The 26,038-nt window shown below is 38.2% G+C and overlaps 1 protein-coding gene across 2 annotated transcripts in view; it reads left to right on the top strand.

Moving 5' to 3' along the window:
* The window catches only part of si:dkey-112m2.1 (transmembrane protein 132D), a 140,266-nt gene extending 137,798 nt beyond the window's left edge, over positions 1 to 2,468 (top strand). For both annotated transcript variants that reach the window (XM_067484941.1, XM_067484940.1), the window contains exon 10: positions 146 to 2,468. In XM_067484941.1, the coding sequence (XP_067341042.1) occupies positions 146 to 1,225 (1,080 nt within the window). In that variant the 3' untranslated portion in view covers positions 1,226 to 2,468. The remainder of the gene's footprint in view (positions 1 to 145) is intronic.
* The last annotated feature ends 23,570 nt before the right edge of the window (positions 2,469 to 26,038 follow it).

The raw sequence follows: 26,038 nt of genomic DNA, 5'->3' as shown, positions 1-26,038 counted from the left end.
TGTCTTCACCAAGTTCCTTTGTTTCATTTTCCAGTCATCCTTAAGTTTTAGTAGGAAATGTATAGATAGGTTTTTTAAATTGTTGTTAGTATGTCTTTGGGTTACTGCTGTCCAAATTCTGTTTGTCTGTGTGTCAATATCTTAGGAGTCCCTTATCAGTGCTTGGCTCCAATTTAGTGATGGGTCTATGACTCCGTTAGACAACTATAATCCTGCCCATTTCATCCTGACCGCCACCTCTTTGGACGAACAGGTGGTGGAAGTCCATCGCAGTGCGGCATGGAAGTGGCCTGTTATTGTTGCCAAAGGCGAAGGTCAGGGTTTGCTTGTGCGTGTAGAAATGACTCCATCAGAAGTTTGCCAGAAGGGCCAAAGACGTTCTATTTTAGCCACTGGAATGGCAAACATACAGGTAAGATTTGGTCAGCCTGAGGAACAATACAGACAACAAGGAGACCGGCGAACACGTCCTGACCCTCCATATTATGGCGGCTCTATCTCTGACATAGAAACCGGTTTAATCAACCGTGGAGCCACTACCATTAGGGGCAATGTCCCAGTGAGGCCCAGTGGCGGCCGTTTATCAGTGGACAGTGGGGCAAGGGTCCCAAATGACTTTGAATATCCAGATCAAGCTGAGAAGCCTCGGAGCCACAGCACTGATGACGACTTGTTGCCTTCTCGGCGAGGCTTGACAGACCTGGAAATTGGTATGTATGCTTTATTGGGTGTCTTCTGCCTGGCCATCCTGGTTTTTCTTATTAACTGCATCTCATATGCATATAAGTACCGCAGCAAACAGTTGTCGATGGAAGCCCCAGAGGCAATGCCTCATGCCCACGACTGGGTTTGGCTGGGCCAAGAGGAAGGGCTATGTCTGCAGCAACAACAGCAGGAGGAGCTTGGTGGTACCCTTGAGGAAGGTAGTCAACTATTAAATGGAGGTCTCCAGCGCGGTAACAACGGTGTGGGAGGATGCAGCTCAAGTGGGAGGGATCACAGGAATGAGTCGCTTAACTCACCCACCACGAAGAGAAAGAGAGTGAAGTTTACTACATTTTCCAATGTCAAGTCCAGCAATGGATGTCCTGTGCTCAGCCCATTAGCGCTAGTGCAGACCAGTGAAATAAAATGGGTATGTCCGGACATTGAGCTTGGAGACTCAAAGGATCTAAGGAACTACATGGAAAAGCTGAATGAGAATGCAATTAAGAACATTGCATAGTGGGTACGGGGTGTTTTCAGTGAACTAAAGAGCAACTCACCTGAATGCCTTCAGAGAAAGGAGGGAATGAGGGTTGAAGGGACAAGACGAAAGAGGAAAGTAATAGGTGCATAAAACGTACAGAGGCTGCTGTTAAACTGTGTCTTACTTAGCAGCATTGTGCATTCAGCCTCTGTTGTTTCCAGAAAGGGTCGGACAAGGGACTACAACAAGGCATGATTTGCCACAACACCACAACATAGTTATAATGGGGGGAATGTGACTTGATATTGTTGCTTAACTTAAATGTATGTTCTTTGTCTTTGTTTCAGTTTCCTTTTAATGCACCATGTACTTTGTTTCCTTTTCCTTTCTAAATCACCATGTTTTAATGTTGTATTTGTTCTACTTTTTGAACTTTGTTGCTTTTTTAGAGTTGCCGTATGCCCTGTACCACAAGTCAAAAAGAGTTAAAAGCAATTTTGTATTGTATATAAATCCGAGTTTGATTTGGAGGTATTACGTGTATAGTAACATTTCGTAAAAGTGATGTTTGGTTATGTTTTGGTTTTGTTTTTAGTTTTGTTGTGTCTCCAGAAGCCAGATCCATGCATGATGTTATTAAAGCGGAGGCATGTGTGTCTGATCTGGTACCTGAAATGAAAGTGTGTAGATAACTAATAACAATACCTCTGGAGACATATCCGTTTAGTAGTATTGCATTATGGATCTGAGTTTTGGGTTGGTTTTAATATGCTGATATTGGTTTCAGAAGTTTTGTTAGTCCCCAAATTTCCCTTTTTTGTTATTCTTGTTTTTACATTGTTTATGCCAATTCCGTAACATAATTAGAGTTTTTGTACTACTTTAAAAACAAGAAACATATTACAATAAAATGAGTTACAAGTTACACTACAGAAAAACAGTTACCATGAAAAGTATCAATAGACAATCACATAAATCATGTACATTTCTTATTCAATCCCTTCATTTTTAATTTTACATATAAAACAGTCCAGTTTACAGTTTGTATGGTGTGAAATAGGTGGAAATGCAATGAATTTCCCAAATGAAGGTAATCCCAAAATAGTCAATGAACAAGTGATAAACTGAAATAAAAGCCCAAATCAAACCTCTTCCCTTTTTTTTTTTGTCATACATCATTATTATTCACGCCTATACTTTTATATCTCTGTTTTACAAATGGCTGCTGGACTAATTAAAACTGAAGGTGACTCTTCCCCATCATTCTGCTGCGTGATTTATTGATCTGGCAGTTGTATTCTTCCTTGAGTCTGTCTAGGTTTGCTCATCTGAGTGGTTTATGTGTGTACACAGACAGTGGCCTCATCAAATATCAAAATCAGGTGGTGTTGTTACTGACAGTTGGTGGAACAACCAGCTGAAGCTGGAGAGAAGTAATTTTGCACCTCTCACTGTACCACTCTAAGCTACTAATACAATTTTAACATTTTAAAATCATAGTGATATTGGTAACCGTTTGTAACCTCACACACAGACACATACACAAAAAAAAAAACAAACAAACAAAAAAATCAAAGGACAAAGAAACAAGAGTTTATCCAAGTGGTAATAGAGTATGAGTTTCTTTTATGAGTCAGGGTCTTACTGCACCAATACAGATGCTATTAAAAAGCAGAAAAAATATTTCGGTTTAAAAAAACCACATCAGAGATACTACAGTAAATGATAATTCACAAGGAGCATCACTGGACCGAAAGAAGCAATACGCATAGAAAGACAACTAATCTAAGCCTAAGAAGCTGTACTATTTAAGACTGGTGGTCATTCAGTAAAAGACAGGAATGAAATGTAATAAACAGACATTTGTATCTGCATTAAGCCCCATGTAATAATATCTGTGAGCATCATTTACTGCTGTTAAAAATGTTCTAGGCCAAGTGCACCAGAGTCCTAAAAGCTTGTAACCCACTCAGAAAATTTGTCTTTTTTATAGGATCACAGGCATGAGCCCCTTTCTAAAAGGGCAACCTAATTAGAGATTACTTAGTTCAGTCTTATTACATGTTAATGTGGCATTTCCTATGCAGTTTGTTTTGCCCATTTACTGTACCCATGAGTCTACTCAGATATAATCTGTACCCTAACTGAAGTCAACCCAAAGAGCTATTCATTAGAGATGTCCTGAGGTTACCAGGAATGTTTTAAGGTTGTAAACATTTTATTTTACAAAAGAACCACAATCACAATAATCATTTTGTTTTTTTCACATATTGTAACAAAACGTCACTCGGGATGTACCAAATAGGTTTTGTATAATTCATATTATCATTTCTCTACAAGGTCTTGTTGTTATTATCAAACAATAAGCCAAACTTTTAATGTATTATTCATAATAAGACTGAAAATGTATCTGCAAATTCATAATACAATATATTTTACCCAGTCTCTAATATGTTTGGTGCCCTTCTGGTGGTATTCATTATTCATTAAAAGGTGAATTTCTGTAATATCACTATAGAAATTAGAGTGAAGGACTCAGGTCAACTGTCAAGTAATATTAGTGAGCCTGTGGCCCTACTGTCATTTCCTAAACTATGTCTTCTTGTCAACTCACAGGCTATTGTATGGACGTTCAGTCACAAAGTCCTACAGCCCGAGACAGGTCAGCAGTCGTCGTACTGACATTCCTTTTATCCTCTTTACTCCTCCAGGCCATCACATATTTTCTGTCAACTATTGTCAATACCTTCTATACTGCAACTATGTGCAGTGACTCATTGGCCCATCTTAGCAACTAAACCTTAGTATATTTAAATGCGAAAAACTAAACTACAGTAATGTGCTGCTTCTTTTTAAATTACTCCAAAGCTCTTAACCTCTAACATCTCAGCTGTCATTCATATCCCACCGGACCACAAATAATCCAATCTGCACCACCGAGATTTTTATCCATGCGACTGAAACACTCCCAGCTGCTACTGCTGGCTTTCACTCCTCAATCTTAACCCTCTCAGATTTTGTCTGTGTCCTTGACACTCAACTTCCAGGTATCTCTCTTGCTGACATAGGGATCTCTCAGTCTGCATTCACTAAGTGACAGCTACAGTCAGGTATAATGGAACAGGCCCCTGTCATGTGAACCATCCCCACTCAAATTCACTATGCAGATACATCACTTGTTATCCCATTTCACAAATTTTCAACCGTTGCTATGCCAACGATCCTCAACACAGCCATCTCTCCTGTCCTCCTCCTTTCTCTTTTCAATTTTTTTCCCTCGGGGGTGAGCATCACAAATTACAGTACTGATGTCCCCTATCAACCCATCACGTCAAGTCCATCTCTGTCACTGCTGAATAAAGTGCAACAACTCAGCCTGTATCACAGGTTTGCGCTTCAGAAAGATTTTTCTCAAAAAGGCGTCTAGGAATCCCAATCAGGTTGTCCACACAAACTGAGAAAGGGTCCATATTTTCCATATCAGTTGAGACATTTCATTTAAAAATCACGTTAACCTTAAGGTGATGTTGCATGGAAAGTCAGGCAATGACCAAAACTATCTGTGAACAATGTATGTCCTTACAGAATTACATTGCAATCCACCTAATACCAGTCCAGATATTTAGGAAAAAAAATAAAAGATGAACCTGCATGTAACTCTAGAGAAATGATCAACTGATCTCCAAAATAAATTCAGAGGATTCATCCTCTCGATAATGTCTGAATAAAATTTTATGTCAGTTCATCATGTAGTCATTAAGATATTTAATTATGGACCAAAGTGATGGGCTGACCACCTTGGCAACACTGCCATTCCCAGAGGCAAGCTGCTATCATGGCAAAAACTCCCAGCAGATTTGTGATGGTTTTGAATTACTTCCTTTGTCTGAGCCAACAGCCCAAAACAAGTACAATCCATTTACAATGCAATACAACAGAAAAAGCACCAGGATCACTTGACAGCCACACATAGACACATCAAAAGGAAAGGAGATGTCAGCAGATATTAAACAGCTACTGTTAGTTTTTTGATTTTTTGAAATTAGTCATAAATGGCAAATTTTCAAATCAATTTATTACCAAATGTAATATTTATCTCCCGGAGAACGGCTGTTACAGTTGTCATCACACACATAATAGTCCTTCCTATGTCACTGAGATTAGGACAGGGCCAGAAAATCCATACCTTCAGAAAGTGATACATTTGACCAAAAAGGCAGTTTTTACACATAATATACATTTTATTAATGTATAACTAAAGGTGTCAAAATAGTCATTTGTGTGTTTTTAATTCTTTGTCCCAACTCAAAATGTTTGACATGGTCTTTAAACTAGCAAAACTGCAATCAAGCACACTCAAAATGGAGAAGAGACAAAAAATTACAAAAACGCTCATCAAATTAGAAGATTCATTAAAAGGAAAAATATACTGGAAGCCTGGCTACCTTACTGACTGCCTGCAAAAGATGCTCCCATTATGAATTCCCTCCCTAAATGAGACCACATCCCTAGAGATAAAGCGAGTTCACTGTATCTTATCTAACAACACGTCCAGGCCCAGAACTATGATTTTAGGGCTTCTTCGCTATGCAGTTCGGCAGCAGATTCTCAGGGGAGCGTCCTAAAGCAGACCAATCTCACCTAATGGTTCACACAGCGGAAGAAATATCAAGACATCCATACAAGAATCCACCACAAAGGGACAGACTCTTGCCTTGTCCACACAGCAACCCATAGAAGAAATCATAGGGATACAAAGATGTCCTTTGAAGCAGATGAAGTTCTGAACTCTGCTGCAGAAGACAGAGGAAACCATCAGGGAGTCATTACATGTTTCATGCAAGGATGACCTGGAGACATAATAAGAAATTAACCAAGTAATTTTTTACATTGTAATGACATCTACAGTGTAAATGACATCTTCCACTTCAGAAGTTTTATTTAATAGGAGTTATTTTATATATTATATAATATATTTTATTTAATAGATATGCAATAGTAACAAGATTCAGCTCCCAAAATGTTTATCGTTGTTTATGGTTAATTTTGTGTAATGTCTCTCTTGACTTATTGTAAGCTGGCGACACAAACGGGTTGTGGTTTGTTTAATTACACAACTGATTAAAAATCTGTGTGGGACACTGTGTCCCACAATTTGGGAAAATGTCAGTGGGGCTTCCCTAAACCCTAATAACCAATTTATGCGTATGAAATTTTGCTATACACGCTATGTAACACTGATGAGATAACAGATGGGACTGGCATAAGACCCATAGCGCTCTATTTGCCCCCATGCAATGTTGGGTTCCTTTCACCTATGGGAATGTCCTGAAGTGTTGTTGTTTAAGCAAAATGTGGTTAATATACTTAACAGGAACTAAGGTCCCAATGGAGCCAGTCCTGGTTTTTCTGAACGAGGACTCCAACCTTCCATTTTCCAAGCAAACAAATAAAATCATACTTGACAGTAAGAACATCTTAGTGAAAACTTTCACTTGATATCTCAGTTGTGCACTGGTTACAATACTTGCTGCATATACAGTATCATACTTGATGTTCTTCAGCTAGATGAACTGATGCTTAACCAACGAAAATGCCATTGTGATTAACCATGTTAAATAATTCAGAAAATCTTGTGACTTAATGACTTATATTGTTTTCACAATATAGGTCATTGAGTCTGATGTCTGATTGCTTGGGGGAGGGTAAGAAGGGTAAGGAAAAGGATGGGAGGGGGAATCACTTATCAAAGAAATCTGTTGTGTGTTTAAGATAAGATAAGATAAAGCTTTATTCGTCCCACAGAGGGGAAATTTCCACTTCCCTGTTGAAATTTGATTTCTCAATAAAAAATGAATGATCAAAAAGTCCCTCTTTTCAAAATCCATGGACCAATTTATTTTCAGTCTGCATCTATGTGAATTATTTAAACATCCCCTACATTCAACTGTCTTTACACACATGCAGCATAACACACCATAATGAGGTATTGTATTTCTCATGGTAAATTTTAAGCCAAAATTATTCCGGAAACAATCTGGGTCTGGTCTGTAGGGTGCAGCAGGCATGAGGGTTTACAAGACCGGTGACTTGCTATTGTTTACATGTGTGTGTACACTGGCCTGTGTGTGTTCCTGTTGGCATATTGCATGCTTGCTTGTCATCAGGTGGGTGTAGATAAACTGAGAAAAGCATGTTGTGTGTGTGCATTGTGCATTTGCCTGTGTCAGTTTGAATTATTGGTTAAACGGATGCAATTAAAGCAGGTTTGAATGTGGTATTGTTTTCTTTATTCTGCTTTTTTTTTTGACCCAATGACCCAATCCTGTCTACTGTTGTAAACAGATCAGTGCGATGGATCAGGCCTTAGAGAATGTCAGAATAAGAGGCTTGGTGGAGCCCTGAAAAACAATGAAAAGTTCATTAAGGGAAACGAATCATGACATTTTTAGCTACTTGCAGTTGATCATTGGAAGTCCCTGTGGTGATGGCCTTATTGAGCTCCAGGCAGAGATGGGCTGCAGCTGTTAACACCCCTTCCCCTGAACAGAGAGCTACACAATCTACACTCCTCTGGAATTTATTTTCTACTTATTATATCTCTGATGGTATTTTTGTTTTTAGGTCTGTGTTTTCCAGCGTCCTAGGGGGTGTGTGTATTCTGGGTCCCTGAAGTGATAATGATTGCTTGCTTGCTGGTTTCTTTGTTCTGCAGAACAATACCATACCGACAGTCCAAGCTAATAGTATTTTTGTAGAGAGGGAAAGTTTAGGAATCAAGAAAACGTAAACATCTGCTGCTTCCTTTAACATAATAGTTTAGTGGATGCACTGTTGTTGAATCAACTATTTAGTTTTAGAATATGTACTACTACATTTTAAATTGTATTATGTTTTAGATAATATCATATTAAGTAAGATAAATGTGCCAAATGGGATCTTTAAGAATGACTGGCAGCGACTAGATCCTAAGACTTTGGCACAGCAGAGCTTGCATTATGCTTTACTTTTGTTGTTGTCACTTATCCTATGACTTTACCACTGACATTTTATCCACCAACCCACTCAACCAATGTGAGATTAACATAAAGCAACATTGGATGCAGGACTCAAAATGCTGTATTATGAGTACAAGTAGACAAGGAAAGTATCGGACCTGGTACTACATGCCAGGATTTGGATGGGGATTGGAGTTACATGTCGATCCCATCAGTCCAACATCCAATGTGCACAGATGTTTTTGTATTGAAAGAAGCATTTAGTGTTTTCTTATGGTGCTGCTTTCTTGGCCCGTTGGTGTGGTGAGGACATATAAAGAATATAAGGCCTTCATGTAAAAGAGACTGTGGACTCATAACATAAACAGACATGTTAATGAATTTCAAATTCATCAGTTTAGGAGGCAGTGATGAGATCTACAGCGACAAGTGAAATGTGGTTTTGTGGGTTAGCAGCTCCAGCCTTCAAACACAGCAAATTGACTGTGGGACCAGCTTGAACCTTTACTCCACTGACTGTGACATGCCCTTGTGCAGCTTTATGTGCCAGAGTCTGAGTGACTCTTCAGAGGTTTAAATTTATTTGGCCTGGTTTCTCAATCCAAGTGGCCTGCCTTTGCACAGAGGACACAATCACCTGCTTGTACAGCATGGTGAAATGAAGCATTCTGTGACAAGAGGACATAGAAAAGAGTTAATAGACTGAGGAGAGGCAGGAGTACCTGTACTTGATGAGCAAGGAGTGCACTTGGCTCATCTTGAGATTATCACTGATACCATTAAGATGATGTTGGACACCTGGTATTTAGCTCATTTCTTCCTACAACCACACAATTGGAGAAATGGTCTGAAAATGACTTGGCAGCCGAGCACACAATCTCACCATTATCATTAAATGTTTTACACAAATTCAAACCGCCTCACAAAATTACATGATGATGACATGATTTTTTATTTAGTTATTTAGTTTTGTAAACTTAACAGGCCCTAGCAAAAAATGTGTTTGTTTACTGTACACAAATTTAAGGCAATGCATTTGTAATTTGCTAAAGTGTGTTACTTTTACTTCCCCACATTAATAGTTTTAGTATTTTTGTATTTGAAATCTGGCTGGACTTGACTTGCACACATTTATTTGACTTTTAAGTTTGTGTGGCTCACTTCTGCAACCTCTGTCAGGGCCAGCTGTTAGGTAGCCAGCAACTATTATAGTAAAGCCATACACTGCAACTAATATGCTAATCGATGCTTAACTATCAACTATTTACCATCAATTTGCCTGGAATGAGCAGAGCTGATAATGTTATTACATGGTTTTCATACTGCAAACTTATGTCTGTAGTGTGCATTGATGTCTGTATGTTAAATTTGTTTTCATATGTTTTAGGAAAATAGGTCAGAATTCAATTTTGGATAAACAGCAAGATAGAGATGAAAGGGAGATAAAAGGTATTTTGCAGTGCAAATTGGCCTCCCTTCAGTCCTATAAAAATTATCCGAGCAGGTGCATAGGTGTGCATATCTTGAATTTTAAACAGGCAGCAGACAAATTGTTTAAATTAGATTTTTAAGTGTTTTTTTTTTTAACCTAATGGTCTCAAGCCTATCTGTTTGCCATCTCTCTCTCTCTCTCTCCTCTCTAACACTGTTTTTACTGTAGTGTTTACACCCAGTACACTTGGTGGTTTATGTAATTTATCATACAGTGTCATTGTTTTCATTTAGAAGTTACACAGTGGTCTCAGGGATTACAGTGTACTTGGCAATGCCATCAAATTTGACACCTATGGTGCCAAATATTACTAGTTCACCTACTGCTGTTCCTTTGACTCTCATTAGCATTTGTCAAGCTAAATCATATTCTGAATTTAGTATTTGACATTTTGTTGACACAAAACTCAAAATCTGCTTCCAATTTAACTACAACTGACCCTACAGAGAACATTTTAGATGTTTTGTGTGTGTTTGTGTCTGCTATTGTTCATGTGGCATCGTACATTATGTGTGTATATTTTTATGTAGACAAGTGTTAACTAGCCTGGATAGATAATCTTGGCCAGAGCTTTCCCAGTAAGAGATCTACAGAATACACAAGTTTGATAATATCTCTCTTGGGTAAAGCATATATTTAATCTTTGTTTCTAACAACAGGCTTCAGTGGCAAACAAATGTCCTCTGACTGTAGTATTGTAACATGAAAGTGTAATGTGCTGTCTTCAGATGGAAACCTTTTAATCCCATATTTCTGACCATCAAACCTAAATTTATTCCACAAACTCGACACAGGTTTTCCTTTGCAGTACTATTCGCCTCAGTGTTTACACAGAAGCCACCTGTTAGTGTGGACACAGAGGATAATCAACCTAGACTGCAAAGGGGCTGAGATTGCTTTGTACAAATGCAAAATCCTTATTTATTACTGATGTATCTACAAGGGAACATGCAATGGTCCCTATTATATTACATTGACAAAGATACCACAGGTAGACAATTGGTACTGGAAATCCTGTACATATTATGCAATCTGATGCAATATCATTGCAACAATGTACTATTTTAAAGCTTTTGAAGATTTCTGCTTCTTATTAGGGCCATTGTCACTTTTGAGGCTGGTGTTTGTGTTGTTGTAGTACTATTCAATGCACTTTGGGGGGTTTGGGGGGTTGCGAGTACCAGAGTCTGTGTGAAACAGCCCAGTAACTCAAACCTATTCAACATATAGTTAATGACAGAGAAAAACAGCTCTAGTGATGTGAATGTAGGTCAACAAGTAGATCAAGGCTTTTACTTTTCATGTGTCATCTCAGATGTACTGTATATATTGTCTCGTGATTTTACATAGATATCCACGGTTCCCAAATGATATATCCTATAAAGATTTTGTGGAGTGAAATGTCTCAACAACTAATATAAAGTAGGACTGTGATAATACAACAAATAATATATGATGGAGGGTGACAAATCAATGAACAGTTTAGCCTGTGTCAAAAACCCTCTACTTTTCTAAGATTCTGTTGAATATTTCTGTTAAACCATGTATATGGGTATCCAGGTTTGTAGTTGGCAAAAGGCTGCAGACAGGAACACGCAGCTGAGTGAAAGATTGAATGAAAGGAGAGATCGTTAATGGGGTGACGCCGCTTCATTTTTAAAACCAAGTCTACCTAAAGTCAGACAGAAATTTATTTTTTTAATTTAGACAGTTCATGCCGTTACAGCTGGGAGTAACTAAGTTGGTGTTTAGTGTCTTGCTCAACTTGATATATGAGAGGAGGTGCCAGGAATGGTCCCAAAAACCCTCCTCTCACAGCTACATTCGTCTCTCACAGCAATAGTTTTTATCTAATAAGACACAGTATTCTCAGAAATTACCTATGTACAAATGATAAAGTCAGGGTAGTACTTTTGATACAGTTCCAAGTTTAAAGTAATTTCTAGAACTTGTTTCAGCTCACCAAGTGCCAGCATGTTGCCTGGTTCTTAAAGTTATTCTGTCCCAGCTCCTAACACATTGCCATACAACATGGGTGATTCTTGGCGAATGTTTCTAAAAATGATGATGATCCATGATGAAACGTAACGTATAGAAGCAAAAGATGCCCATACTTATCATCGGTCAGTACCAAATCACCAAACAACAAAGACACTTTGCAGTAAGCAAAAAACGCTGAATTGCATTCAACCTCAATTCATTGCTTTCATCAAAGAACGTTAATCATTCCTGGGCGTTTTTGCTACTGACTGTAGCTATGATCAAAAGCGTGTATTCTATCAGGAAGATGTTCAGCATTTAGGAGGTCTCCTGAATGTACTAAAGAAAAAATTTGACCTCTAAAATTTCATGCATGATATCTACATTTGTGTGCAAAGGTTTGGGTCCCCTTACATTGAAAATGTGTGCACTGTGTGAAAACTCACCAAACACTCACACACAGCCGCAGCCGGACTGAGTACATTTAAGACAAAGGTTTTTTCCAGCTAATCATGAACTAATGATTAGTGCCATTACAGTAGTAGTAGTAGTAAGCAGAGCAAATCAATCCATGGTTGAAAAACTTCAAGCACTAAAGAATCGACCTTGCCCTGACATCACCAACACAGGGTCTTTTCTGGACTTTGCCAACATCCATGTTTTACACAGTTGAATGTGTGCAGGATGGTGCCGTACAGTGTGTCAACCACAAAATGTGCCTTAAACAGTTTTTATCATGTTAGAAATATAACAACAGCAGTTCAAATTAAAGTGGTCCTGAAATAAGGTAATATCAAGGTAATATCATAACTTTGGATTATAGACCATCCATCCATCTATTATCTGTAATAGGAAGCCACAAAACAAAACAGCTCTATGTTCTATATATGGTAAAAAGGAATCAGGTGATCAGTGTCAGAGGTTTGGAGACACCTGCACCGTCAAACCTATTCCACATGTTACCCAACTTAACAAATTACAGCCTGCTTCCAAGGGCTGACAGAGGAGATTACTGTAACACTACGTGGACAGTGAGAGGTGGTCTTTACAATGGCAGCCTATACCTTAGCCTTTAATCAGTGAAGCATCCTCTGCTCACGCCTATCCAACCCTACACGTGCTTTCTCCCTCTGTCTAACTGCCAGGCATCCATTTCTTAAAGCTCTTAATACAAATCTTGAGTGCATGTGATGCACCTGTTTGCGCATTGGTGTGTGGGACCATGTCTGCATGTGCAAGTGGATGTGTTTTCCTGTGATTGGGTTTTGGTGAGGTGAGATGTTATGTTTGAGAGGTTCTGGCAGCTCCATTATCTGGATGGTGTCAGCCTGACTGCCTGTGCACACTTCTTTCTTTGGGCCCACTCTCCCATTCAAACATTTATTTGCTGTCCTGACAAACACTGTCAAGGCGCTGCTGCCTCTTTGTCAGTGAGCTGGGTTCACTGTACTGCTAACTCCCAGCTTCAGGGCTCCCTGCTCTGCTATGTGACCGTGATAGCATTTTACGCTCTTTAGCAAATTGAAGTTAATTTCCTTTTTTTCTAACTTGTACCGTATCACTGAAATGATACACAAAATTGAATTTGTAATCCAGGTTTTTCCTAAGCCATGTACTGTATTTAAAATTAACTTAAAAACTGTGAACAGGATTGCACTGAGTGCAGATAATTATGGTATATTAATAAGTGAGTTGATGTGATTTTGAATGCAATAGAAGCTAAGTTTCTGTCTGAGTGCTGGCGGACTTTCAGCGACTCTGTATTTGATTAAGTAAGTAATTGAGGGCAAAGTGTAAATAGATTACTGATTCAATAAACCTTCTTCTAGTAGGCAGTTCAGATCACAGCCAGACGTTTAGCCTCTTCAGTGAAATCTTCACAAACCTGTAGATAGCCCTGGAATACAAATGGACATTCAGAGCAAAGCTTCTGCGGCAGACGGCACTGACACTTTCTGGAGCACTTGGCAGCTCAATTAAAAATGTTAAATGTGAAAATTATTCTGGGTGCCATTTTACCAACTGCCTGGGAGGAAGCAGCAGCTGAGAAATATAATTTTACTAATGCAGCAAATGAGAGCACGATTAAGTGACTCTGGAGGCTTAAACAACCTGCCTTGTTGCTTCATAGCTAAATAATTCAGAAGCCTGGTGGTGGCCAGTGTTGGCTTTTAGGTAAAGCCCTTTTTTAATTTGGCAACAATTAGCACTTTTTGCTTCAAATTACTATTATCGATGTCCACTTGAAATATAGGACGGAAAATTAAATGAAAGGTCAGAATCCCAGTTCTTTACAGGCAATTACTGTATTTATTTATATGTAGGCCACTGTGTTTGAGGCTACTACAGTCCTTTGTTATAATATTGCATTGTGCCACATGTTGCAGCCTTTACTGAACGTCAGTAATTTATAACTGATAATTCAGTTCTGGGTCTCTATCGTCCCCAATATGTTTGGTTCTGATTAAAATGTCTTGACATGAAAATTGGCATTCAGACATTGTAATTCTGGTTTACCTCTGTTCACCTGTGCACAGCAATCCATATGAAAGATGCCTTACTGCATATGATGCACACTATTAATAAGAGTAGTAGAGGCCCACTGCTGACAAATGAAAAAAAAATCTACTATATCCAGCAATTCCATTGAGATTCTTGACTGATCATCATTCCCTAAACACCCTATATAGGATTTACCATAACAGCTGGGTGTTTTTGAATCAAAGGATTTTCATCGAGGAGCTCGGGATTCAAAGCATAATCTCTTTACTTCTTTCTGTTTCTCTCCCACTGTCCTCCCACTTTTTCATTCATTTTCTGCTACCTCCCTTCGTCTCCATCCAAGTTCCAAAAGAAATCTGCTTCAAACCATCTGTCTCCCAGTGCACCACATGCCTTCTTTAGTCACTGGAGAGAGATGGAAAAGAGCATGTGGGGACACAACAACCCCGTTACAGGAGCAAATTCTCTCTCTTCTTTCTCTCCCGTCATCCACCCAGATGCTGGAGCACCCACAGGTTGGGTACTGTCAGTATAAGGTTACATTGTTGGATAAAGAGAACCAGCTGGTGGCTGCTGAGTAGATGTAACTGTAGTGGAAAACAAAGAAATTAAACAGTACAGCAGGATGGTAGGAAACACATACACTGGTAAACTGTGAATAACAGTAGGCTTTGTAAGTCGCTTTAGGTGTAGAATAGAAGATTTCACTTTCATTTTTTACTTCTTCTGTAAAACTAGTGTTCTACGGTGTCCTTCATTTCTTATTCAGCAGACCCTGCTTTGACATCAGCCCCTTTGCTTGGCTGTTGGAATTTGGAGCCCTAGAGGAAGAGCTGGACAGAGATCTCAGCAGGACATTTTAAAGCTGTGAAGGAGGAGCCTGAAGCCTGCATGAAACAAACCATTGGGTCTAGAGGCATGAATATAGACTCTATTCATGTGCATGTAAGTTTGTTTCAACTTTGTGATTGTTCTTGGGTCGGGGTCTTATTGTTTTCCATTGAAACTTATAATAATCTGGTGGCTTCAACAGCCCTGTGGAGATTGTGCATGCAGCTCCACAGAGGTCACTTTTATGATATCTTTTTTATAGAACCGATAAAAGAAAAATATGTATGAATGAGTTGTATACTCTCAGTCAGTGCCTCATTGTTGTACACGTAAACATCAGGACTGCGCCAGCTAAATAGAGTTGAGGCCCTGTGGTCAAGCTGTCCCAAATCAACTCCTTCCACTAAGTTTGCATAAGACAGTGAACTCTGAGAGCCACCAGAAAATTGGGCACCGTGGCATAAGAAAGGGCATCTGGCTTATAAACCTGTGTCAAATCAGTGTGCGGACCAGATGATTCACTGTGGCAAAACAGAAAGAAAAATGAATACTATAGAGAAGCTTAAGTAACAGATCAAAAAGGATCAGATATTTTAATATAGTGACATCAAGGCTAGTCCCCAATGTAAAAAAAAAAAAAAAAAGAAAATTATATTAATAATTAAAGTAAAAAGGTTAACAATGATAAAGAAATAGTGGAACAGTTGAGTAAATACAGTATATGTCTTATAAAAATGACATGCATGCCAAAAGTTGACTGTATGCAAAAGGCCATTATGAGACATTCCATGTGCAATAAAAATATTTTGGTTATGACACTAATGTCTGAACTCAATTTGCAGTAAACAGTAGTTTCAGGACCCTGATGCATGCTGGCTCACTCATTTATGACCACATCCATTTAATGTGGGATGGACAGCAATGATAGGAAGGATTCCCATGTTTATGTGACAGTTACAATAGTGACAGTGACAAAAAAACAAACTCTTTTTCAGCTTTAATTATTTGAATGATAGACTTTGGCTGACATGAAGCTTCCATGTTTGTTCTGATGTCATTTGCTTTCATATTATTAAGCATCAAAGTTACACAGGCCTACTGCATATCAAAGCTTTTAGAAATATCTTGTTTTCCACGTAAAGCAAACAACTCAGATGTTTACTTAAATGCAATTTAGTCAGACAACAGTACAGTAAAAAAAGTTCCATCTGTGCCTTTCCTGCTATGACAAAGAAAAGGCCTTAAAAAAAAAAGCATACTGTGATGTCAAGATGCACCAATCACCAAGGCTCTGATCATGCAGCTGTTAGCAGGAAAGGAGTCATCCAAGGAATCAATTCTAATCTGCACCAGCAGTTAACACATGTCAAAACTTATTGTACAACCAAGAGTTGGACAATGAATAAGTCATTCACCGAGGATATAATACTAGTACTTACAGCAGAATGTTCAATGCAAGATTTCAATACCTATAAATAGATATTTTCATAGTTAAATGGAACTGCACATAGCCACATTATCTAATAAAATAGTATATTTATTTGCAGGACACCCTGCTAAAACATTAAACATTACTTATGTAGGTAGATTAATAGGTGCTAAATTTACACTATTGTTACAGTATATAAAAAGAACCTACATCTTAGAACCAGACAAAAACAACTGTAGCATCAACAAAGCATGTTGTCACACTGTATAAACCTCAGGCATGTTAGAATTCGGTCCTGTTTGTCCAGTTGTGCGCTGTGTGTTGACAGTTTGCAGTTATGGAAACATCCAGTTGTTATCACTCTTAATGACAATTTTTGCCTATCTAGCAACAAATCACTGATGAACTTTGTTCTTCAACATTCCAAAACAAAAAGCTGATAATTTCATATTGAGCAGAAAGCTAAATACATGTTTGTACTAAATGGTAACAAGACAAAACAAAGACTAATGTGCAATAGAAACAATAAAAAAGAAGTTCAGACAAGCACAAAAGGTCTTCATTTCTCTGGGAAGATAGATACTGTTGCAGGTGAAATAATTTCCCAGAAGGTTTTCTGATTGTTCAGGTAACAGTGAGAAATATAATAATGTACAGTTTTACTGCGGAAAGCAAGGTGGGTTCAAAAAGACCCATAAGCTATATGTCAGAAGTAGAACAGTGTATACATTTTTCTTCCTCAAACTATTTTGGGGACAGGGACATGGACATGTAAATAAAGATGGACTCAAACTTGCCTCTACTGTACCTGCAGCAGGTGCAGAGCATGTATCAGAACATGTTGTGCTTTCAGGATGCGAGAAAGATGCTATTCACCTGAAGTTTTTCTGCACTACTAAGTGCAAGTCTGAATCCTTTCAAACCCCTTTTCTACTTCATTAATTCAGATGTTGGTTTAACAAAAAAATTTTTTATTTTACTTGGCACAGTAACAAAACATGTTATACTGTTTTATTCAACAAACGAGTATAATCATGATTATATAATATTCAATCAACTTCACATACGTATTTTCACTCCTTCATTTTAAACAAATATATTTTAAACAAATAAATTGCCTTTTTTGTTTTGTTGTATCCACACTATCCACACTTATTTTTTTGTCATTAGGCTATGTTTTTGCTTTTTGCAGCTCATTTCTTAATGCTGTGTCTGTGTTGTGAAATTGATGAAGTTGTTTTTTTTTTTTTTTTTGAATATGTTTTCTTGATTTGTAGTGCCATAAGCTCTCAGGGCCATCATAATTCACAGCCGATTCATTTCACTTATAGCACGATTATAGCACAACTTTTTGCATTCCTACTGCTCAGTATTAGACATTCCACAAACCACATTTACATTCTAAGCATTTGGATGACATTGTTCACATTGAACAACCATGACAAATCTGGCTGCTGGTGTTAATTTCAAGTGAAACCACAGTGTGAAATCAAGACCATTGCTGGTGTGATATAAAACACACCTCATCCTTTGAAATCTGCACACAATAAATTTTAAACTATGTTAAATAATCACAAAGGAAATGCAGAAAAACATTGCAAACTCTATGAAGAAAGGTGGCAATTTAAAGCGATAATTTTCTGTGTTCCCATGTGTTTGATCTCAATTTGAACCTTCTTTTTTCAGAAAGAAAAAAAAAAAAGCCCAGATTAATCATGCTTTGTGGCATTTGTACTTAATCGAGATGCTAAAAAAAACTTTGTGACTTCAAGAGGACAACAAAAAAGTGTTCACCAGACCAATGTTTCAATAGGAAAAGTGACAAAAGTGACATCTGCTTTTCAATGGGAAAGTATATTGAGGTCGACAATGCACATTTCAGGATTTTGAAGCTTGTGCAATACTTTACAGAATGTAAGGAAAGACCAGAAGACCAGTGCTTCATCATGTGACTGTCAATACAGGATGTGATCAGACTCTGTTAGCAAGAACAGTCAATTGTTACCTGGAGAGGAATACTGCAGTTAGGCTGCATGCATAAATCCCTTAATACAAAGATGATGGTTGCTCCTTGAAGAGTTCAGTGGTGCAAAAACCACAGACACTGGCAAAAATAAGGAAAAGTGATATGGTCAGATGAGTCAAATTGCAGCGTATTTTCAACAATTGGGTAAGTGCGTGTGTGTGACATACACCAAGAGAACTGCGTGGACCTGAATACCCAACCCTTACGCTGAAGGAATCTGATGACCAAATCATGCCAGCATTTTTCTGGTATAGGTTAGGTTTCTTTGTCCCATTAGAGGAAATGGTCACTCCTAATTATTACAAAGTTGTTTGATCTTATGGTAAAACAATTCTATCCTAATGGAAAAGGTGTCTTCCAGGATGGAAGTTTCTCAAAGACCCTTCCAGACCCTTCCACACAGGACAAGAGACTGCTGAATTAGTTGATTGTTTGAAACTCATTTGAATCAGATGCTGTGGTATTTGAAGTTACCAGATCCAACCTCTCCCTGACATCTATGATGTCTTAGACACCACTCTCCCCCTACAATCATCAAAACACAAAATGAGGAAATATTGTTTGGAAGAACGGTTGCCAGGCACCAAAATGGCAGATACCATTTTTATATGGTGTCAGAATGTTAGGTATAGGTAAACACTAGGTGACTGTGTTATATTTACTATGTGTGGTAAACAATATATACATTTATGTTGTTGGTTTTTTGTTGTTACTTTTACCAACAACCTTTTTCTGACAGACCTCAAAATGAACCATGTTACTAGCACTGTTTTGGATGCTGTTTAATTGAGCAGCAGAGTAGCAGACGTCTGACTACTGTGGTCTCTCAATCTCATTCTTTTCTATTTTTATGCTGACTCTAACTCGACCTCAAACAAGAATTGTAAGGTATCTGACATATTCCTGGCTACCATGTCTCAAATGCAGATGATCACTGTTGACTGTGTGTGTGTGTATGTGAGAATAGAACAAGTGGTCAGTCTGTGGTAGAACAGCAAAAAGAGAGAGACACAAATGAATGTAACTTATTAATATAAGTTATTCCTCTGCAGCAAAATAAACCCTAAACAATGGCAGATAAAAGAAATGATTCGGGAGCAATCTAACCATGATACAAGCCTGAGGCAAGCAATACAAACAACTTACCCAGCCAGTAAGCATTAGAGACATAGGGTTATGAATAAATGATCCTCATATCTCCAATTTGACATCAAAAGATACACACTGGGCCTGCCATCAAAGGCCCTCCATCTCTGCCATGAGTTGTCACTGCAGAGGTAATAACTTTCTATTTCTCTCTTTACCTTCCTCTCTCTCCCTCTCATTTCATTTTTCATGCAACACAATGTAATTATATTTCTTTGCTACTGAATCCACAGTACCAACGTTTGATACTGACAGGCCAAGCCCACAGACGTCCTATGGGTGTCTACATATCATACAGTTGTGGAAGTCAACAACATGCTGGGTGCAACCTGCACGTCAGTGCTCGATCAGCAAAACCTATTCCGCACAATTTCAGACATGTAGTAATAGTGACTATCAAAGTCCCGTGTCTCGAAATGAAACCATATTCCCTGTGATCTAAAAGCTGTCAAGGAGAGCACTCCCATCGGTGACAAGTGCAGTGAGGCAGACACTGCCAGATGGAAGCCTGAGGTGAACACGTGGGCTTCTAAAAAAACTCTTCTTCTTGGTTTTTTACCAGTGCTGCAGCACCATTTCAGAACTTTGCTAAAGACACAATGGATGGCAAGCGTTGTTGCACAAAAGACGATTTCTTTAAATTTACCTTTTATCCATCCCTCCATTTTCTGTAACCGCTAATCCTGTTCAGGGTCATGGGAGACTGGAGCCTATCCCAGCTGTCAACGTGCAAAAGACAAGGTACAGCCTGGACAGGCTGCCAGTCTATGCCATAGTCACACACAGAAACTGGGGTACCCAGAGGAAACCCACACAAACATGTAGCTTACCATACGGACTATTTTAAACTTAATAATTTTTTTCTATGCATTAATTTTTTTGTTGAAATTATTAGTTGCCAGTTCCAAAGCCTGTAAGTTGCATTGTTTACATTCTTGGCCTTATAGAATTCTTTCGGGGGACTATTACTCTATTTTCCTTGTATTTCTGGCCTAGTGTAAACCAAATGACCTATTTAGCCCAGTATGTTTATCACAGAGGCCTTTTGTAGAAATGCTTATGAAAGTAGCTGCACACTTCACTTTAACAGAGGTGGACTAAAAATATAGATATGCATTTATAACACCAACCTCTCACCCAGTAAATATTTTGTCTTGTTAAGTACCCTGTAATGGTTGTTCAAACATGGTTTTTAATAGCAGTGTCAGTGGTGTTATGATCCCTTTAACAGTGAGCTCAGCATCCAGCACAGGTTAGTCATCATTCTAAAAGAGCTGCAACCTGCATAAACCATACATCTTGAGATCAGGTCCCATTATAACAACATGATATACTGTATTGTCCGACTCAACTCTTGTCTACATGTTGGGTAAATGGTTTGGCTTGAAGAATACTCCAGGTCACTGATTTTGGTGTAAAATAGAGCCACAGAGTTCAGCCCTTTGCTGGGGAATGGAAGTTTAACACAGGTACTGATTATAATCGGGGTATTAGTCTGCCCTGCCGCTGAATGCCTGCATTATCCACAAGGCATCATACTGAGAAAAGATAGCAAATAAGCTGTCACATGTGTCAGGGGGAGCGATTTCCTTTTCTTACTGCAGGTAAAGTGAGTAATTTAAAGGTACAGTATGTGTGACTTTCAGAATGTGTTCAGAGTTTCAATATGTAACTTTGTATGAGAAAAAATGTGCATCAGTCAGAACAAGATTAATGATGCACCTGCTATTAATATAAAATAACACTGTTAATGTCGCTGTAAAGTTTTCCACAAGCTCTACAGCAAATACAGAAAATACAAACACAATCGATGAAGCTCCATATCGCAGGTGTAGACACTCGCTGCCTTCATCCCATGCAGTTGCACTGTTGTCCTCGATGTAGCAGAAAAATGAATCAAGACAAATGCTGCAGTAAACAGAGCACTGCTGAATTAGTATTATCTAAATAGAATCGCCTGTTCTTCTTGGCCTGGATAAGACAAGTTTAGCACCATGGCACAATTAACATATAGTGGCCTCCAGCTGAATGTGGGAGAAAGTAAGAGACAGATAAAGCATGAGAGAGAAAAAAAGACGAGCTGTAATAAACCTACAAATCAACTTTATGCATTTATGCCTCCCGGTTAGTGGTGCACAACAAGCTCAGATGCATAATGTTTAAATAACAATAAAGTATATGCAACAAACAGTTCATTTCAGTCTGCCCACTTACTGTTCATGTAACAGATGTACTGTGAGCGAGATGAGAAAGATTTTTGCATCTAAACTTTGATCTCATCACTACCTACAAGCACACAAGCTCTTATGTCACAAGAACCAATACTTTGAAACCAAGTAAATACCAAATTTCAGAAAACTTGAAAATACTTGTTTTCTAGGCTACCAAAGGTATATAAAGTATCATAGTATCAGTTGTAGGTACTGGAGCCTGGGATTTCTCCGGCACTGCTGACAATAGCATAATAACTCTAAAAGTGTACTTCTATGTTAAACTCACCGTACCCAAAAGCAGTAACAGGTCCACTGCAACTTGTTGAAAAAAATTTTAATAAACACTTAAAGGTGTTTTGTCTGGGTTCACGTAGACAACTATTCCATAACACTGGAAAAAAATAAAAAATAAAGATTTCTTTTATTCAGCTATATCGCCCAGCCCTAGCTCAATCATCTCAAAGACAGATCCACACAAAGGTTTCATGAAAGAGCTTTAGTTAAAAGCCCCAGCTTGTGCCTCTCCTCTACTGTGTACAATCAGGGTACTTGGCCCCAAATCCTAAGATTTTGTCACTTCTACTAAAAACAAAAGACATGCTGTATAGATCCAAAAGTTGTGGCAAAATTAAAACTTTTTTTTTTCATTGGCATAATACTTTACCATTCATTACCAAACTTTTTATAGTTTAGAGTTTTGGTATTGTACTATGACTTTTCGATATACTCTTTGAACATGGGTCAATATAAACAACAGCATCTATACAAGTGACACGAGAGATCAGTTTTTTGGGATAAAAATCCCAATATTTACATTTGTTAGCTTATTTCGGTGAATCAATTTTATGTAAATAGCTGATGATCTTAGTATATTGCATGAACTGTATAAGTTACATGTTGGAAAAAAACAATGTAACTGTGGAAAACTGAAAAAGATACTAAAAGTCCCCAGGACATATTTATTTGGGTTTTTTGAGCTAAACAAATTTGCCTAACCAGTACTTGAGGATACAACTACACACCATTATTGTGCAAGACCAAATGCAACACCCTTTTGCAGGACTGTGAATGTAAACAGTCTGAAAATGTGCCAACATGGCAGAAAGCAAAACAAATCTGTTGCATTTATTACACTCATATGGAAAAGCAAATACCACTATATAACTCAAGTGGTATTTATCAACATTCAAAATGAAACTGCAGAAAGAATTTTATAGAGAAGTAACACATGGCCTAAAGGCTAGGAAATACATATGAGGCCTTTATTGAACTAGTTGTTAGTTAATTCAGTATCAATCGGCATAAACTCTGATACTGAATGAAGCTCAATATTTGTTCACCTGGAGTTGTGTGATGAGTTGGAATGTAGCCATCTAACAAATGATGGCAGATGGTGACTTAGGAGCAGCCCTCATGCTTCTGCTGGACATCTTAAAGAAGAATGATGACCATTTTATTACTTTTGAAGGGGTATGTCAAACTGGTAAACATCTCTTTTGTTCACCTCACAACCCCTAATACACTCGGCAAGCCAAAAACTTGAAGCAAAATTAAAATATCAGAAACCCAGAGCAGAAAACGTGGCCTATTCACATGGCATCTGTTAAAATGTACTGTAATTGATTTGACAAAAATAGTGGCTGTATAAACTATCAGTTGCTTTATCATTAGGAATTTGTTTGATGTACATTTTTAACACATTGAGATGTTGTTTGGATCTTTTATGATTAAATGTTCGTCACGTCATGCATAAAGTTTCAAGGCTGATGAAGTATAATGTAAAATTAGATAAAATAGACTATCAGCCAAATAACACTTAATGTGTGGATAATAGTTTAAATGGCAGGTTGACAGTGGGCTTTAAAGTGAAATACAATAGAAATGTCAAAAAGAAAATGATTTAAAGAAATCACGTTTTATTCTGTGTTTGTGTCATTGATGTTAAGCAATTGAATATAAACACTGTCATATGCAGTTGCCTAACAACGCTCCAGATGCCTAGCAACAATTTCATTATCACAAGCCACAAAACTTGGAACTGTAATACACCAGTTAAAATGAATAAAACTGTACCTACAGACGGGGGACTCGACCTGAACTTGGTAGGTGTCTACCCTGCACTTGCTGCCTTTTATAATGGGATGAAAAAACTGCTAAAATTGTTGAAACTGGATGAAGCTGGTGATCCCACGAAGGCTGTTTAGCAGAATTAATTTTGGATCTTGTACTCTTATCAACAAAATCTGTTCTGATGGCACTTAAGAACAAAACTGAAGCCATATTTAAGGAGCAGGTGCTTTCTGCTCTGGGCGACATGCTTTCTCAGACTTTTGCTGAGTGTCAACACTGCTCTCTCTGCTAGAACAGACAACGCAGAGCCTATAATAGATGTGAGAAACACTTGTCCAAGAAGTCTTAATTCCATGGTTCATCATCAGCATCATCAGCGAGATGATTAAACACTCTGCAGAAAAGATGAAAACAGAGTGCACATCTGGAACAAGGTGGGCAGAGAAGTTCGATCAGTCCTGCTTCACACCGCAGTGTTGAATATAGAAAGGATGCCAGCGTGAAGGCTCAGCAAAGTCAGCAGGGGAAAGCCTTATAGAAACAACATTAAAAGCTGTGGAGGACATTCTGAGCAAGGAAGTACATAAAATAATTAAACCTCTTTTGACTGATGTGTCAGAAGAAGAGTTTGAGCAGCTGGAGTCTGGTTGACTTATTGAGATCAGAACCGTGCCAGACGATTGTTGATCAAGTAAAGAGAATGGAGATCAGTGCTTCAGAAAAAGTCTACTTCAAATTTCCTCTGGATGACATTAGCACCAAGATTGAGAACATTGTTACCACTCAGTTTGAACGACCCTTGGTTTTTCACACAATGGCACAAATGAAAGTGAACTTCTTCCACTCTGGCAAGGTTAAAAGTAGTCAGTCAATACAGTCTTTTATGGCTTGCATTGACTTTGTGTTTAACTCAAAGTATAGAAAACAACAGGATGAATCTGATGGGTATAGCTGGCTAAAATATATTTCCAATGGCAATGGCCAGGTATAAAAAAAACTCACTAATGTCCTGACAACGTACTCAGATTATCTGAGTTTTATCCCAGAACTACATGAGTTACCCCACAGTCACCCTTGGGTGTTTCTTACTCCACCACGGGCCACTGTTCATACATACATAAGAGTGCAGCATTTTGTTGGACTAATGAAAAGGTGACTGAAAACCCAGGCAGCGCCTCTTAGTGAAAGGGTAATAAAACTCAGTGTGGAGGACACTTTACCAGCCGTCTGTCAGAACCTCGCTAAAATGGAAAAAACAGCAAGAGTAAAAGTTCATTGTAATTATGAAAGCTTTAAATCCATGCTACCTCCTATTTCAAATGGAGGTAAGCATAATTAGATATGCAGTAGGAGGTGCCCATAGCTCCATATCCACATCCATGTGACCTTTCACCACCTTACTGGTCAGCAGTGTAACATCGCAGCAAACAAACAAGCAGACAAGCATCTGAGTATTTGCCACCTATTAACTCCAGATGTCAGTATATATAAATGTCCAAAGCAACATGAGCTCCAACCTAAATTATTAAAGATGATCAAGATGATCAGCAGTAAGAGTAACAATGTACAGTTTATGCCTCAAGCAGACTAACTGTAGTGGCAAAGTATTAAAGTATTAAATCCCGTCTTTGTGTTTCCCCTCAGCTTTTGAATAGTTGAAGGGTTTTATTGTCTTCAGATAAACTTTTTTTTTAAGTATTTGCACAGATAGAGGACTGTAGATTTTTCCTCCCCTTCCATCACTTACGTATAGTAGAATGCATCTTCAGGAGCAATCTCTTTAAGACCTGTCTTAACAGAAGGAAGAGTTACAGAAAGACCGTTGTCACACTTGGAAAAAATGTGAATATGTGTTTTTTAGCAGGGATTGTCTTAAATGATTTTTATTTCACAACACTTGTACACATGTTTTCCATGGATGGATTAGTGAGTGGGCACAAGCACAACGGTCTACTGAGAGTCATTGGGGAAAACAAATACAGATTCTAACAAAAGAACACAAGTGTTCACCACCTGGTTTGAACAGTGTAAAAATGTTGTGAATTGCAAGCTTTGGCTTTTACTAGATAACCCACTTTTAGAAAACTTCATTAAAACTTGTGCGAATTTGTGCCATCATTGAAGTCTTACAAAGACACTTAATTTTGGATTTTATTGTCTTA

Source organism: Channa argus, chromosome 18, assembly GCF_033026475.1.
Source record: "Channa argus isolate prfri chromosome 18, Channa argus male v1.0, whole genome shotgun sequence".
Classification (NCBI taxonomy): Eukaryota; Metazoa; Chordata; class Actinopteri; order Anabantiformes; family Channidae; genus Channa; species Channa argus.
The sequence above is the reverse complement of the archived record's forward strand: the minus strand, read 5'-3'. Positions and strand labels throughout refer to the sequence as shown.